This window comes from Pongo pygmaeus, chromosome 13 (genome assembly GCF_028885625.2).
Source record: "Pongo pygmaeus isolate AG05252 chromosome 13, NHGRI_mPonPyg2-v2.0_pri, whole genome shotgun sequence".
NCBI classification, from domain to species: Eukaryota; Metazoa; Chordata; class Mammalia; order Primates; family Hominidae; genus Pongo; species Pongo pygmaeus.
Genome location: NC_072386.2, coordinates 42,836,859 through 42,852,083, shown reverse-complemented (window position 1 = coordinate 42,852,083; position 15,225 = coordinate 42,836,859). Strand labels below are relative to the sequence as shown.

General features: G+C 34.0%; 1 protein-coding gene across 6 annotated transcripts in view; it reads right to left on the bottom strand.

The window, feature by feature from the left end:
- The window catches only part of ZDHHC21 (zinc finger DHHC-type palmitoyltransferase 21), an 88,690-nt gene that overhangs the window by 29,283 nt on the left and 44,182 nt on the right, over positions 1-15,225 (bottom strand). Inside the window, exon 8 of one of the 6 annotated variants that reach the window (XM_063649509.1) lies at positions 6,665-8,894. The exons of the other annotated variants lie outside the window; for them this stretch is intronic. Coding sequence (XP_063505579.1) covers positions 8,709-8,894 — 186 coding nt within the window. The 3' untranslated portion in view covers positions 6,665-8,708. Of the gene's footprint in view, positions 1-6,664; positions 8,895-15,225 lie in introns of those variants that run through there. 6 annotated transcript variants of the gene reach the window in all.

The window sequence follows — 15,225 nt, the reverse complement described above, 5'->3', positions numbered from 1 at the left end:
AAAACAAAACACAGATGGTTGTACAATCTTTGGTTTACAAAAGGAATTTTATTATTTCTCTGCTAAAAAGTCTGAATACACAGCATGATTCATATTATTAAAGTTCAAGTGACCAAGATATCTAGAAATCATTAACGTGGTCAAAATGAAGAGAAATCATATATAATAGGATCATAAGTACAGCTCTCTTCAAGCCTACTTCATTCATTCTTCCAACCAGTCACCCAACCACCATTGCCAAGCATTGTGCTACGTAATAGAAATGTATAAATGATAAAAATATGGTCCATACCCTCAAGAAGTACAGTTTATTTAGAAAGAGAGCCCAACTTTGGAAAATTCCAAAACAATGTGATACATTCTATAACAGGGATGCATGCAGAGTACTGTAGAAACATAAAGGAATGCCTAGATAGGAGGGAGGAATTGAAATGCTGTGATTTAAAGGTAGGTCTTCTGGCTCAGAGATTGAAAATGAGGGTCCTAAAAGTAACCAAAGATACTGTGGTGGGAAGACAGAAAAACAAAAAGCATTTCATTTACCCTCACTGTTATCAACCAACCAGACCAGAGGAAGGAGAGAGAGTTGAAGAACTAAGACTTCTCCTGGAAATATGCTGTTGCTAAGCTGTAGAATAAAACAACCACAGAAAATCAAAGCACCAAGTGGATGGAAAGAACACTCAAACACAACCACCCACATGCTTTCTTTTATACTGGTTCATGTTAGGGATTAAAGTATCCTAATAGCAACTTCAAAAATAGGAAGGCCACCAGAGACAGTATGCTTGCTTGAAACAAAAGAACTGATACTTTTCTGTGTGTATTATATTGAGTCACCACCAGACTCAACCAACAATCTGATTCCACATCCACATTACTTATTCATTAGCCTGGAAAAACTTAGAATTCAGCAAGACACTTAAAACGTTATGTAGCAGGTAAATATTAGGCAATCATTTCAAAACCTCAGTAAAAAGAACCCAATATAGAATCCCTATAAAACATATACAACCAAAATGATGGGCCTGTGGACGACATAAAAAATTAAGTAAATTCTGCATTAACACTATTTAAAAACACAAATTTGTTCTAACATAATTGATACATTAAACAAGTTTGACCACGGCAATCATTCTTATGCGTACTTTTATCTGTGAAAAAATCCTACATGAATATAAAAAATTGTACCCTGTTGAACCAAAATATGTAGGGATACACAAAACACACTCACCCGTCAAACATCTACCAGCCACCTCAGTTTCTCTTCCATGCTATGAGCCACACCCACCCACATCTAGTATTACAACTTTCCCTCCAATTTCACAGACCCTCCCTTCCATCACTTCACAATAATTCACATTCTGCAACCCTCCTGATGCTCACTTCCACAAGAAAACTTCAGGTCTTTCTCAAGGTAAAGTGCCATGTTTATCATAGTATTTATGTATTTCTTAATCATTTAACATTTATATAAAACAGTGCTGTTGTTTTTATTATATTCCTATCCTTTTAAGTGTCACAAAGTTTCAGAGTGGTAAGCCCTGTGGTTTTAATGCACGGTTTTACACAGTGAAGTGATTTTTAGGAATGCACATATTGCATTATAGCAGAGCTTACTGTACTAAAATTACCATCTATGACCAAATAAAATCCATCCACTCTTCTCCCAGTGAAAAGATTTTAAAATAATTTTTGGCCAACTACAATTTATAAATGTCAAGGATGGAGATGAGACTAAAAGATCTACTTATAATATTACATTTATTCATTTGGTTATACATTTATATTTAAAGTATTTATGTAAAATACAGTAGTAAAAAAACTTTAATCTAGAAATTGCTTTTTATCACTTTTACATTTTCAAAAAAACAACTGTATTCCAAGTTCACACATGCATAATTAACATCATCAGCACTAAATCCATATTTTGAGTCACTTAACACTGTTCTCTAGAGTACATCTTTACTTCTGTCTTAGATTTTTTTAGATTTAACACTTTTTGAATCCAAAAATTGGCTTAAAAATTTTTATCCAAATCACAGGAACCCATTTGCTATCCGAGATCTCTACTACATAATCAGTGTTATGGGCTCAATTGGGTCCCCCAAAATTCGTATGTTGAAGCCCTAACCTCCGTACCTTAGAATGTGACTGTAGTTGGAGACAAAGCCTTTAAAGCAGTGACTAAAATAAAATGAGGCCCTTAGGGTGGGCACTAATCCAATCCGACTGGTTCCCTTGTAAGAGGAGGAAATTTGGACACACTGAGAGACACCATGGATGTTCCCAGAGGAAAGACCATGTGAGGACAGAGAGAAGCTGGTTATCTGCAAGCCAAAGACAGAGGCGTCAGGAGAAAACTAACCTGCTGACACCCTGATCTTGGAGTTGTAGCCTCCAGAATGTGAGAAAATGAACGTCTGTTGTTTAAGCCACCCAGTTTGTTGTATTTTCTTAAGGAAGGCCTAGCAAACTAATATAATCAATAAATGTATTTCTTTATTGTTTACATTTCTTCCATTTTTGTTAAGAAATGTGCTCATATACAGATAAATTCATAAAACACGTGTTCAGTTTAAAGAAAAGTAACACTAGGCCGGGCACGGTGGCTCACGCCTGTAATCCCAGCACTTTGGGAGGCCAAGGTGGGTGGATCACCTGAGGTCAGGAGTTCGAGACTAGCCTGGCCAACAGGCGAAACCCCGTCTCTACTAAAAAATAAAAATAAAAATAAAATAGCAGGGCATGGTGGTGCATGCCTGTAATCCCAGCTACTAGGCAGGGCTGAGGCAGGAGGAGCACATGAACCTGGGAGGTGGAGGTTGCAGTGAGCCGAGATCGTGCCACTGCACTCCAGCCTGGGCAATAGAGTGAGACTCTCTCAAAAAAAAAAAAAAAAGAAGAAGAAGAAGAAGAAGAAAAGTAACAGTATCCTCTCAATAATTAGAACATCTGAAACCAAGTAGAGCCTCCTGTGTATTCCTTCCCCATTGCTGGCTCTCCCTCACCCCTACCCTAAAGGTAAAGGTTACTAACTCCTTCTTCATACACTTTGGATATTGCTATGTTTCAGTTGCATATTGCAAATATCTTCTCCTGCTCTGAAACTATCCTATTCACTCTCTTGATGGCACTTTTTATAAAGTCTTAATTTTAAGTAGTCCAATGTATCAATCTTTTCCTTTAGTGCTTTTTATATCCTATTTAAGAAATCTTTCCTGATGCTGAAGTAATAATGGCATCCTCCTATATTATCTTGTAAAGCCTTTTAAAAGCTTTGTAAGTTTTGCCTTTCACATTTAGGTCACTAATTCACATAGAATTATTATTTAATTTTTTTGTGCACAGTAAAAGATAGGAATCTGAATTTACTTTTTGTATATGAACATTCAACTGTTCCAGAATGACTTATCTAAAAAGCTGTCATTTCTTCAGTTACCTGAGATCAAGTATCCATACATGCATGGGCTCTCTACTCTGTTCCCTTGGTTTGTTTATCCCTGCAACAGTGACAAATGTCTTAGTTATTATGGCTTTGTAGTAAGTCTCAATACCTGGTAGGCCATGTCATCCCATCTTATTCTTTTGCAAGAATGTCTTGATTATTCCAGATAATTTGTATTTGCATAAAAATTTTAAAGTTAGATTTTCAAGTTACAACACATACTCAGGCATACACTCACATATAATATATTCTCTCCATTATCTTTCGTTAAGTTTCTTCTAAAGGCCTTGCGCTTTGTCAAATTTAATTCAGTAATTTCCTGTTTTTTGATTCTATTATAAATGGCATTTGCTATTAATTTCATTGTCTAAAGGTTTGTGAGCATATAAAAATAGATTTTTTAAAATAGTTTCATAGTCACATTTTTTATACTTTCTTAAAAACCCAAAAGAATCTATAAATAAATCATTTATACAATTACATCATCTATGTGTAATGACAGTTTTATTCCCTTCAGCAGTTGTACTTTTTCTTTCTTTCTCGTCTTACTGCATTGGCTAGAATTTCTAGTAGTATGTTTAATAATAATAATGGTGATAGTGGGGGCATCAATGCCTTGTCCCCAACCTGGAGGGAAGAAGTCAACATTTCATCTTAGCATGCTATAGTTGGTTGATTTTGTGTGTTTTTTTTAAGGGGGTCGGGGAGAAAGACCATTTATCTGATTATGAAAGTTCTCCTAGTTCTAGTTTACTAAGAGTGTGTAACCTGAATGAATCCTGAATTTTATCTTTGTCTTCATACACTGAGATGCTCTATTTGAATTTTTTTTCTAATCTGTTAATGTGATAAAATATACTGACTTATTTTCTAGTGCAAAAACCACCTTTCATTCCTAGGATAAACTCAATTTGGTCAGGTTGCTTATATATAACCACATTACATACTATATACATAGTATGTACACACATACTATGTACTCTACTGGTGAGAGTTTATATATATATATATATATATATATATATATTTTTTTTTTTACTTTGCTTTAGTCTGTAGAAATTGCTGAGCTGTTTCTTTATTTCATAGAAAAAAACAAACACAAAGAATACCATGAGGCTCATATAAACAGAGCAACGTAGGAAAGTCGGTTCTACGGCATGTATTCTCGACAGGGCAAGTTTTGCTCCCAAGTGGGAGAAAACTGGTTCTTAGAGGGAGAAAAAAAGTCTTAGCTATCACTATGGTTTGTGGCTCTACACAATCTTATCTGACAAAATCTTTTTTCTTAGTATTTAACTTCACAGGGGTGGTGAGAGGAGAAAATTTCCATAGGAGGAAAATGGGAATGAAAAAAAAGGTTAAAAACTACTGTTCTACTAGATAATAACATTTCTTATAAAACCATAGTTGTAATGACAGTGTGGTATTGTCTCTCCACAAAGAGAGACGAATAGATCAACAGACTAGAAAAGAAACAGAAACAGACACACACACATATGAATCATGATTATGAGAAAGATGGCACTACAGAATGGAGGGGGAAGAATTATCTTTTCAATAAATGGTGCTAAATCAATTGACTATTCATCTATGAAAAAACTGAAACCCTGACTTCTATCTCATGAGAATCACAAAATTCAATGCCAGGTAGAAATGTGAAAGACAGAAAAATATAGTACCTAGATGATAATAAAGGAGAATTTCATTGGTTTTAGAAAGGATAAAAAATATTTTATAAACTGAACCCAAAAAACACTACTCAAAAATGAAACGGTTGATAAGGTGGAGTACATTAAAATTTAAAACCTCTGTTTACCAAAAAATGCCATTAAGAGAGTGAAAAGATAAGCCAAAGAGTGGAAGATATTTACAACACATTCCAAAAAAAGGACTAATCTAAAACACCCTACAACTACCAAGAAAAAGTCAAATGGGAAAAACACTTAAATAGGCACACTTTGCCAAATAGGTCGGTCATATAATCAGTAAATATATGAAAAGGGGTTCAGTATCATTAGTCATCAGAGAAATGTAAATTAAAACACAATGAAGTACTGCTCATACATACCAAATGGCTAATGTTAAGAAGATTTAAGTATTAGTAAGGATATGAGGCAATCAGAATTTATATACTCTACTGGTAGGAGTTTAAATGGGTACAACTATTTTGGAAAACTGTTTAACACTATCTAAAGGAACACACCACTTAACTTTTGAACACCAGCACTTCTAGCTATACATCCAAGTGAAACACATGTACATGTACAGCAGGAGGAATAAACAAGGCTGCTTACAATAGCATTATTTATAACCTCCAAAAACTAGAAATAAAGTAAATGTCCATCAACAGAACGAATAAACAGCTTTATATTAAATGAAATATTATGAGGATTCACAACAATGAAAATAAACTGTATCTAAAGTAACAAAAAGGATAAATCTTCCAAGTGTTACCCAAAAGAAACATCAGGATGATTCACTTAACTATTTTTATTTTTATGCACTCCTTCATATGTGTATCACATTTTACAATATAAAAGGTACAAAAAGTTGTGACAGTGAAATACAGAATATAAAAATACTTTTATTAATTTTAGAAAACCAAACTCTTAAAATACATATAAAACATAAAAGTTAGTTATAAATGGCCTATAAAAAAGAGAGACAAAAATTTGTCAAATAAGACACAGAAAAGGATGTGAGAGACAGGAAAAAAGGAGAGGAAGAGCCAGACCAGCTCTCTGATCTCATCTACCACTTTCTTCCTGGCCCACCTCTAACTACACTGACCTCCTTGCTATTTCTCAGACATAGCTCGCGAACTTTCACATCAGGACTGCTGCATTTGTTCTTCCCACAAAACTCCCCAGACAACCACAAGCATACTCCCCTCACTTCCTTCAGGTTTCTACTTAAATATCGCCTTATCAGAGACCTTTTTCTTGACCAAATTACAGAAAATCCCAGTATTCCCTATTTCCTTTGCTGTATTTTATTTTTTTCATAGTATTTATCTCCATCTGATATATATCTATTTCTTTGTTGTTTTGTCTCTCTTAGCAGTATGCAAGTTTCTTGAAGATAGGGACTTTTGCCTGTCTTGTTCAATGATGAGTGCCTGGAACGTAGAATCAGCTCCAGCTCAACAAATATTTATTAAATGAATGAATGAAAACAAAGAAAGTTGGACAAAGAACTGTCTCTTCCCTCAACTGTCTCTTCCCTCAACATGTGAAGAGACAGAGAAAAGTATCTACAAGGACTGTTTCACATGTATAATAGCAGCAATAAACACAGAAAAAGAAACACATAGGCAACATGTACATAAACATACTTATGTCCTTACACATAAACCAGCAGAGGAGCAGAGGGTCACTCTCATGAATTATTAATAATATTCCTATACTCCTATCTCATAATCTTTTAGAACTGTATCATTTAAAAATTTTTAAATGTTACAAAACTAGGCAGTAGGGGGGCACCACCTCTTAATGCAAGCTAAATGAAAAGAAGAGTCAGATTTGGCTATTTATGATCTAACAAATAATTAAATACTTGATCTGTGAATTCCTTCAGCTCATATCTTCCTATAATCTTATCTTATATCCTAATCTCAATTCAAATTCTAAGACTATATACTATACCTTATCATTTCTAAGAACTGTAACTCATAACATAATTACAATTTCAAGTATGTCACCTTATGAATACCACATGCTTTCTTTTGAGCTAACTCCCTGTTGACTATCAATGCTAACAAATTCTCAACCCTGACGGGAGTTCCAATTCCTTGGCCCAACCACCATGTCATTGGCTTTCCAGAATACATTCAACTCCCTACTTGTTTATATTCCACAGTCCATCATGATAACTTCTCTTTCAATTTACCACCACCTTTCTTGACCCTCTCTCACCACCATTCTGCTCCTGTTTCACTGGCTGCAGTCTTAGTCACCTTTCTTGTACCTTTCATCTTTCTAACTTCAAAAACTGAAGAATGCCTACTTTGGTCTTCAGAACTCTTTTCTTTTCTATTTCGAACTACTCCTAGGAAATCTCCAGTCAGTTTCCATGTCTTTAAATACCATCTTTATGCTGAAAGCTCCCAAATTTATCTAGCTCAGACCACCCCATTGAAATCCAGACTTTTGTATCTAGCTGATTAACATCTGTCCCTGGAAGTCAACTAGGCAGAGTAAAGATGTGTAAAACCAAAATCTTTAACTTCTTCCCAGAACCTATTCTTTCGTCAGGCTCCCTCTCTCGGTAATTGGTATCTCCATTCTTCCAGTTGTTTGGGCGGTGAAGTCCTGGAAATATCCTTGACGTTTCACATTCTATCTCATAGCCCACATTCAAATTATCACCAAATCCTGTTAGCTCTTCAAACTATAATAGACCACTTGTAAACGCTTCTACCACTACTAATAATCATTTCATATTTGGACTGTATTTTAGCAGCCTAGTAGCTGGTCTTCTTGCTATTATCCTTGTCTTTTATTTTTCATAGCAATCAGGTTTTTTTTTCTAAAATGTAAATGAGATTGTGTAATGGCTCAAAATCCTCCAACAGCTAACAAAGTCCCAACCACTAACCATCTTAATAAAGTCTCCAGTCCAATCACAGCCCTTACTACTCTCAACTCATCATCTCCTATTGCTCTGTCCCTAACTCACTCCACTCAAGATACACTGGTCTCCTTACTGTTCCTTGAGAATGTCAACAACAGTGACTTGCTTGAGTTCCAGGTCTCTGCTCGAGTGTCACCAGAGAAAGGTCTTCCTTGACTATATCCACCCCTGTACCCTGCTTTATTATACGTCATAATACTTATATTGTTTACCATATATTTGTTTATTGCCTGTCTTCTCTAATCGGAACGTAAGCTCCTTAAACACAGGAACTTTGTTTCAGAGCCTAGACAAAGGGGAAGTGAATAGAGTAGACACTCAATAATATGTACTGAATGACTGAATAAATGTTCCTCACAATTTATTAAAATAAAAAACTGTGTTTTACACATAAAATTTCATATATAAAATGACAATTTTCCTATCAATGAGTTTGAAGCAATTTTTATTTATAAACCATAGCTTACACGTACTTTTCTGTGTTTTTATAAGACTACTCTGAAAAGTAAAATTTTTTTTTTTTCTTTGTGATCTTCCTCCTACTGAAGAGTTTCTCAACCTCAGCATTACTGACACTCGGCTGGATAATGCTTTGTTGCAGGGGACTCTCTTGTGCATTGCAGAACATTTAGCAGAATCCCTGGCCTCCGCCCACTAGATGCCAGTAGCACTCCCCTAGCTGCGGCAACCAAAAACGTCTCCAGACATTACCAAATGTTTTGTGTGGGGGAAAGTCAACCTCCTCCCAACTGAGAACCACTGTACCCGCTGGTAAAGGATTTTGTTTTTCTCTGTTGTTAAAGAATAGAAACACCTGGAGACAGTAAAAATCATAAAATTAGAAAATAAAAATAACAGAAACAGCTTAGATCACATCTGAGATATCTAAAGCATACAGATTTGAATTTTCAAAATAACTAAATAACCAACTTCACATGCTGAGGGTAGGTTCATAAGGCAAATACTCTGACATTAAAATAAGCAATCTTAATTTAATCCTAAAATAAAATCCTATGATATCTGTATGGGTATGAGCACTTTTTGGAATGAGCCTTAGCTTAAGTTTATTATATTCCAAAACATAGGAAAAGAAGTTACAAGCTTATTCTACATAAAACCCCTCCACTTCCCAACCCAGTGCTCCGGTAAAATGTACTTTTCTCAGTCTTATTACATCCTAATGGCAATTAATATCTAAAGTGAAACATAATTATTTATACCTCCCTAATGGCTATCATTGAGTGTTCAGAATTATCCACTAAATTTTGGTAGTCATATGTATGCAACTGTCTCACAGAGTGTATTTCACTAGCATCTGACTGTCAGGTTCATGGCTGAGGGTGAAGTATTCCAGAAAAATTATTTTGTCTGCCTGACCATATTTTAGCAGCCAAAATTCTAGAAAAGTTTGGGCAATCCAATAAGAGAACAGGATAACATACTTCCTTACTACATTCACCAATTAATGCAGTGCTACAGTGTTTGGTAAAAGTAAAAGAAGAGTAAGACAATAAAATTGCTGCCAGGTTTTAACCATTTAAATTCACAGTAACTGTAACAGTTTTACAGAGAAATAAAAACTGCTAAATTTTCTATGTTAAATGCTATTAATATTTATAACTGACTATGGAAACATGTTTAATGAGGACATATACTCAGTCAACCTGGTATCGTAGGACAGGATTAAGATTTATTACAAGGTTTCTGTGTTCCATCTCTCACTAAAAACGTAGAGATATACTGACAAATGGAATTGGCAATTGTTAGAATAATAAATAGATTATTCTTATTTCTTTAGAACTATAAACTGTATATCTGACATTATTCTTTTCAAGCAAAAAAAATAAAAAATGTCACTAAGGAATGTCTCTACTAGCATCTAAGGGAAACAGGAACAAAAAAAGCCAAATTACTTTTATATTAGCATTAAAAATAATTTTCATCTCATATCAATTTTAATTCCACAATACTCTTGGCTATTCTTCACTCCTGGCTATTCTTTCCAAAAATCGAAAAAGGTAAATGCGTATTTTAGCAATTTTTTTCCATTCTTCAGTGAACAAAATAAATGACCTTCTAGATATTAAGAAAACGAAAGTTATTATTAAGGCTAAAATATTTTTTAAATAGCAGAAGTACTCAGGCTACTTTAAAACTGATTATACGAAAAGATTAAAATAAATTATGAAAAGATTTACCAATATTCAAAGCTACCTGCAGCCAAGTCTTCTGGCTATTTCTTTTTTTTGTTAGCTAAAAGGCTAGGCAAATAATTCTGTGGCACAGTTCTGACATCGAATCCCTAGCAACACTATTAGATATCAGCCAATTGGAATAATAATAATGTATCTTCCTAGCAGAAGAGTTGGCTAGGCTGCTAAACATTATTTATTTTCCTCTTCTGAATTTTGGCAGCATTTCCTTTATTGAAATTCTCTCCTCTCTTCCCCTTCTGTCACCCACTGCTCTCATAGCCTTAAACGCAGTTAGTATGCTTTTCCCCTTCACATAAAAATAAGTATACAATAATTAGAAATTATCAGAATCCACTTCATCTAAAAAGAAGCTAAAGGACATAATTTTAGAATTAAAGTGGTATACCATCAAAGATTAGCTGTATAATCTCAGACAGTAATAGCCACATATTATTTTTTTAAAAAGCTTGTATTTTCTCATGTAGAGAAATAGTAAACTTTGCCTGCATCTGATTTCCAGCAGGTACGTATTCAAAAAAATATTTTTAACACACGGCGATGCCTTTATAAGATATAACAGACTGCCTCAATGAAAACAGCAAAATATTAATCTACCAATCAGGAGGTTCACTGAGCTTTCTCTGAAGAGCAGATAATATGATGTTTAGTATTTTAAAATATATTTAATATTTTTAATCCTACAATAATATTGCTAAAAAATTCCTTGAGGGAAAAATGCAAAAAGTAGTATTGAATGGGAGCTTGAAAAGGATTTAGTAATAGCAAGAACATGACTTAGGCACATGGGCCCAAATCACACCTCTGTCAAGTGGCAATTTTGTGACTGGACAAGGTATTGAACTTCTCTGAATTTCAGTTACCTTACCTGTAAGATGGCAACCATACTATTTATCCCTTCAGAAATATTTCAAATGAGTAGACATTTGCCACTAATCCAAGTAATATACAAATCCAGAATAATATAAAAAAATGTTACCAATAAAATATTCATGGATAAACATACAATAAATTTAAGAAGGTATACTCTTTAAATATAGTGGTACTTTCCTTCATATTTAATTAAAAACCGTAATTTTCTAGTATTGGTTTTGGTAAATAACCAGTATCCAATAAAATGAAATAGAGTTTGATAATATACCAAATGACTAGGCATCTGCTTATAAGCATTTAAAGTAACTATGTGAAATAGTCAAATATGGACCTTGGTAAAAAATGAAAGTTCATTTTCTTCAATATCCATCCATTTCATTCACTTAAATGCCAAATCATTACCCCATCTACAGGTTTTAGAACCTAGACAATGATTTTCATGCCAATAAATATTTAAAGTCAAACATTACTTTCGAGAGGGGTTTTAAGTAAAATTCAACATTATACTGGAATGATAAATGCAAATGATGCAAACTAATTTAATGTCTAACATCTGAAAAACTTCTCCAAACATCTCAAAGTTTATAATCTTTATTGATTTTGTGATTCTAACAAAAAAATGTTTAATTTATCTCCATTTATTTAGAAAACAAAACTATTACTCAAGTTTCTGCAATTTTTCTAGATATGCATTTTTTACACTGAGAATTTGGGGATTTTTTTAGTTACTATTTCTGATAAAGATAGTAAATACTAATTCTTTTTAGGTTCATAGGCCTTTTTTTAGTATAAGACTCAGAATATAAATCAATATCTATAGCTTGAAAAATAAATCCTAAATTTGGGCATTGATTCATGATAAACTATAAATTCCTTATCTCCTGCACATCTTAGTCCTTACTTCCCTCAACAAAAGATAAATTCAAGTATTTCCTCAAAACTTCACATGGTAAAAACATATAAATCTTTGAATGTTCACGATAAAAGAATATTTTAAAAGTAAAGATTAAGAAGAAATCTAAAAAGCATTAAGTTACTATAAAAAACAATGGGGCACTTGCAAAGAAATTAAAATAATCCAGCTCAGAAAGAGCTCTCCTGAAAACAGAAGGCGAGGAGAAGAGAGAAATGGAAGAAAATCAGGCTCCCAATCTGTTCATTTCCCAGAATTTGTGAACAACCTGCTTTCTCTTAACTGTCTTTACCATGAGCATAACATACAACGTACCAGTTTTCTACTGAATACAGGTTAAGTGCCATTACATCAATGGTCAAAGTGCAACTCATTTTTTTTGTTGTTGTTGTTGTTTAATGAATAAACACTTTCGCCTTAAAAAAGAAAAGAAAAACAAGAAAGTTAACACTTTCTTTTCTGATCCAGGCAATTCCACTCGGCTCTGGAATTTAAAGATGGGCTAGAAAAGATACTATGCTGCCACCTATCTACGTGAAAGGGTAGAAAGAAAATGCAGACTACAGCTTTCGCTTCAGTCTGGCTGACAGAAGAACACAGGGTCAAAGTCCACGGCATGCTTTAACTGCATCATTACTCCCACAAAAAATATGTATAATAATCATTAATGCAATATCCAAAGATAGTTAGGGCCTTTGGGGATCTTATTCCATATCCTGAATAATAGAAAGGATAATAAGATGAAGTTCCTGATACTATCTTTATTCACACATAGTTTTATACACATAATCAAGAGCTGGTTACAGATTTTTGTTTTAGAGAAAAATGAAAGAAATACAGGAAAGGACTTGCAAAAAACACTGATGAGGCAGTATTTTTTGAAGAGTATTCCACCATAAAACATTATTTTTTTAAATGTCAATGGTAATAATGGTGACTTTTGTTCTGAAATTATCGGTAATTTTTTTTCCACCTTTATGAAAAACACAGTAAATGTAATTTACAAAAGAACTGCTGAAGTAAGAACATTATTTTATTATTTGGCTTTAGAGAAGTTTGTTATACTGCTGGAATTTTACAAAAGATTTGCCCTTAAAACCAATTATTCCAGTTACAGCCTCAAGGCTTTTGTTGTTCTTTTTTTTGTTTTTTTTGCCCAGCAATGACTTCCTTCATCTCCCCATTTGGTTAATCTCTACATCACCTATGAAGTCCACCATGAGTCTCATTCCCTACACTGCAGCACTTCTCAAACCTTATGGCCACAGAAGTTTTGCACCGCACAACTCCACAGGATACTGTTTACACAGACTATGATGTTGAGTGTTGCCTCCTGCAGTTATGCAATTAGGCAGCAATGATTAAAATCACCTGGGAAGAAATTTTTTTAAACAAAATGCTATTGCCATTGACACCTATGAGGAAATTGTATGAGACCAACCCTCACACCAAAAACACTATTAAAAGCCAGATAAAACCCAATTAATTAATAAATACACAGCTGTTTAAAGATACTGGCAAGCAGCCAAACTCTCCAGAACTTAAGAGGCCAAAATCTCAGAGAAAGTAGACAGGCATTAAGGTGAGCCACATATTCTGCACTGCTTTTTATCTGAAAGTACCTGTCAATTCACATTCAGTACTGAATGAAAAGTCAAATAGAAATGGAGACTCAGAACATCCTGCAAAATCTCCAAGGCCAGGAAAACAGTTAACTGTAGGGCACAATCCACAAAAAACCCTCAGTTTTTCAGCTGAGACCCCAAAGGACTATACTATTGGAATAAAGGCAAATTGAAACTAGTCTTTCACAAAGACAAATCCAGCAATCAAGATTCCTTACAAAATACCAATAAAGGCAATAAACGGCATCTTTCCAAGAACTGCTATATAGGACCAATGTTCTGTTATTTAGCATTAGAAATTCTTGTTATACAAACCCCTGATTGGATAAAAATGAGCCTTCTCTTATATCCTATAAAAAAAAAAAAAGAGTAAATCCAATCTGAGGAAAACACAACCACATTTTCTACAATTTGTCATGCAAAATGCTCAGTAGTCTAACTTAGGCATGTCAGAAGACAGGACCAAATATCTGGAAATTGAGAAGAAAAAAGAGTCAACAGAAACAGACCCACAAGGGGATCTCAAAGTCAAAGTTATCAAACACAGACATTAAAATAACTGTGATTAACATGTTTAAAAAAACAGACGACAAAATAGATGATTTCACCACAGAAATTTCAATGAAAGAAAGTGTCAAATGGAAATTCTAAAAGTGAAAAATATAATAACTGAATTAAGAACTCATTAGAAGGATTTAAGGGTAGGTTAGACGTGGCAGAAGAGCTGATTAGTAAACCAGAGGATAAATTAATAGGAAATATCCAGAATGAAGCACAGAGGGGGAATAAAAAAGGAAAGTTAAGAAATAAATTCAGAACATATGCAGCACAATGAGACTTCATGTACATGTAAGTAGAATCCCAGAACTGCAGGAGAAAAAATTGAATGGAGGTAATATTTGAAGTGATAAAGGCCAAGAAATTTCCAAAACTTAAGAATGACATCGGGCCACAGATTCAAAGTTACATAAACTCTCCAACAGAAAAAAATGCATAGAAAACAACACGAAAGCACATCATAGAATCACAGAATAATTGCTAAAATACAAAGCCCAAAAGAAATCATAAAAGCAGGCAAAGAAAAACATATTTCATTGGAGTAACAGTAAGACCAACAACTGACTTCACAACAGAAATGATGGAAACCATAAGACAATGGAATAACATCTTTTAAAAACTGAACGAACGTAACCACCAATCTACAATTCTGTGCCAAACAATAAATCCTTCAAAAATGAAGGAGAAATAAAAGCATCTTCAGGGAACCAACACTAAGAGAATTTGTTCCAACAGACTTGCACTAAAAGCAGAAAAAATAAGCCTAGAGGAGGCAAGCAGAAAAAATAAGCCCAGAGGAGGCTCAGACGTAAAGAGTACTAGAAAAACCACCAATATGTAGATAACTCAAAACGAATACTGACTATAGGTAACATATAACTTGTATAACAATATAACACATAATGTATATGTAACAACAATAATGTGTTGTTATCACGTGATTTTTTTCTACATCTACTTTCT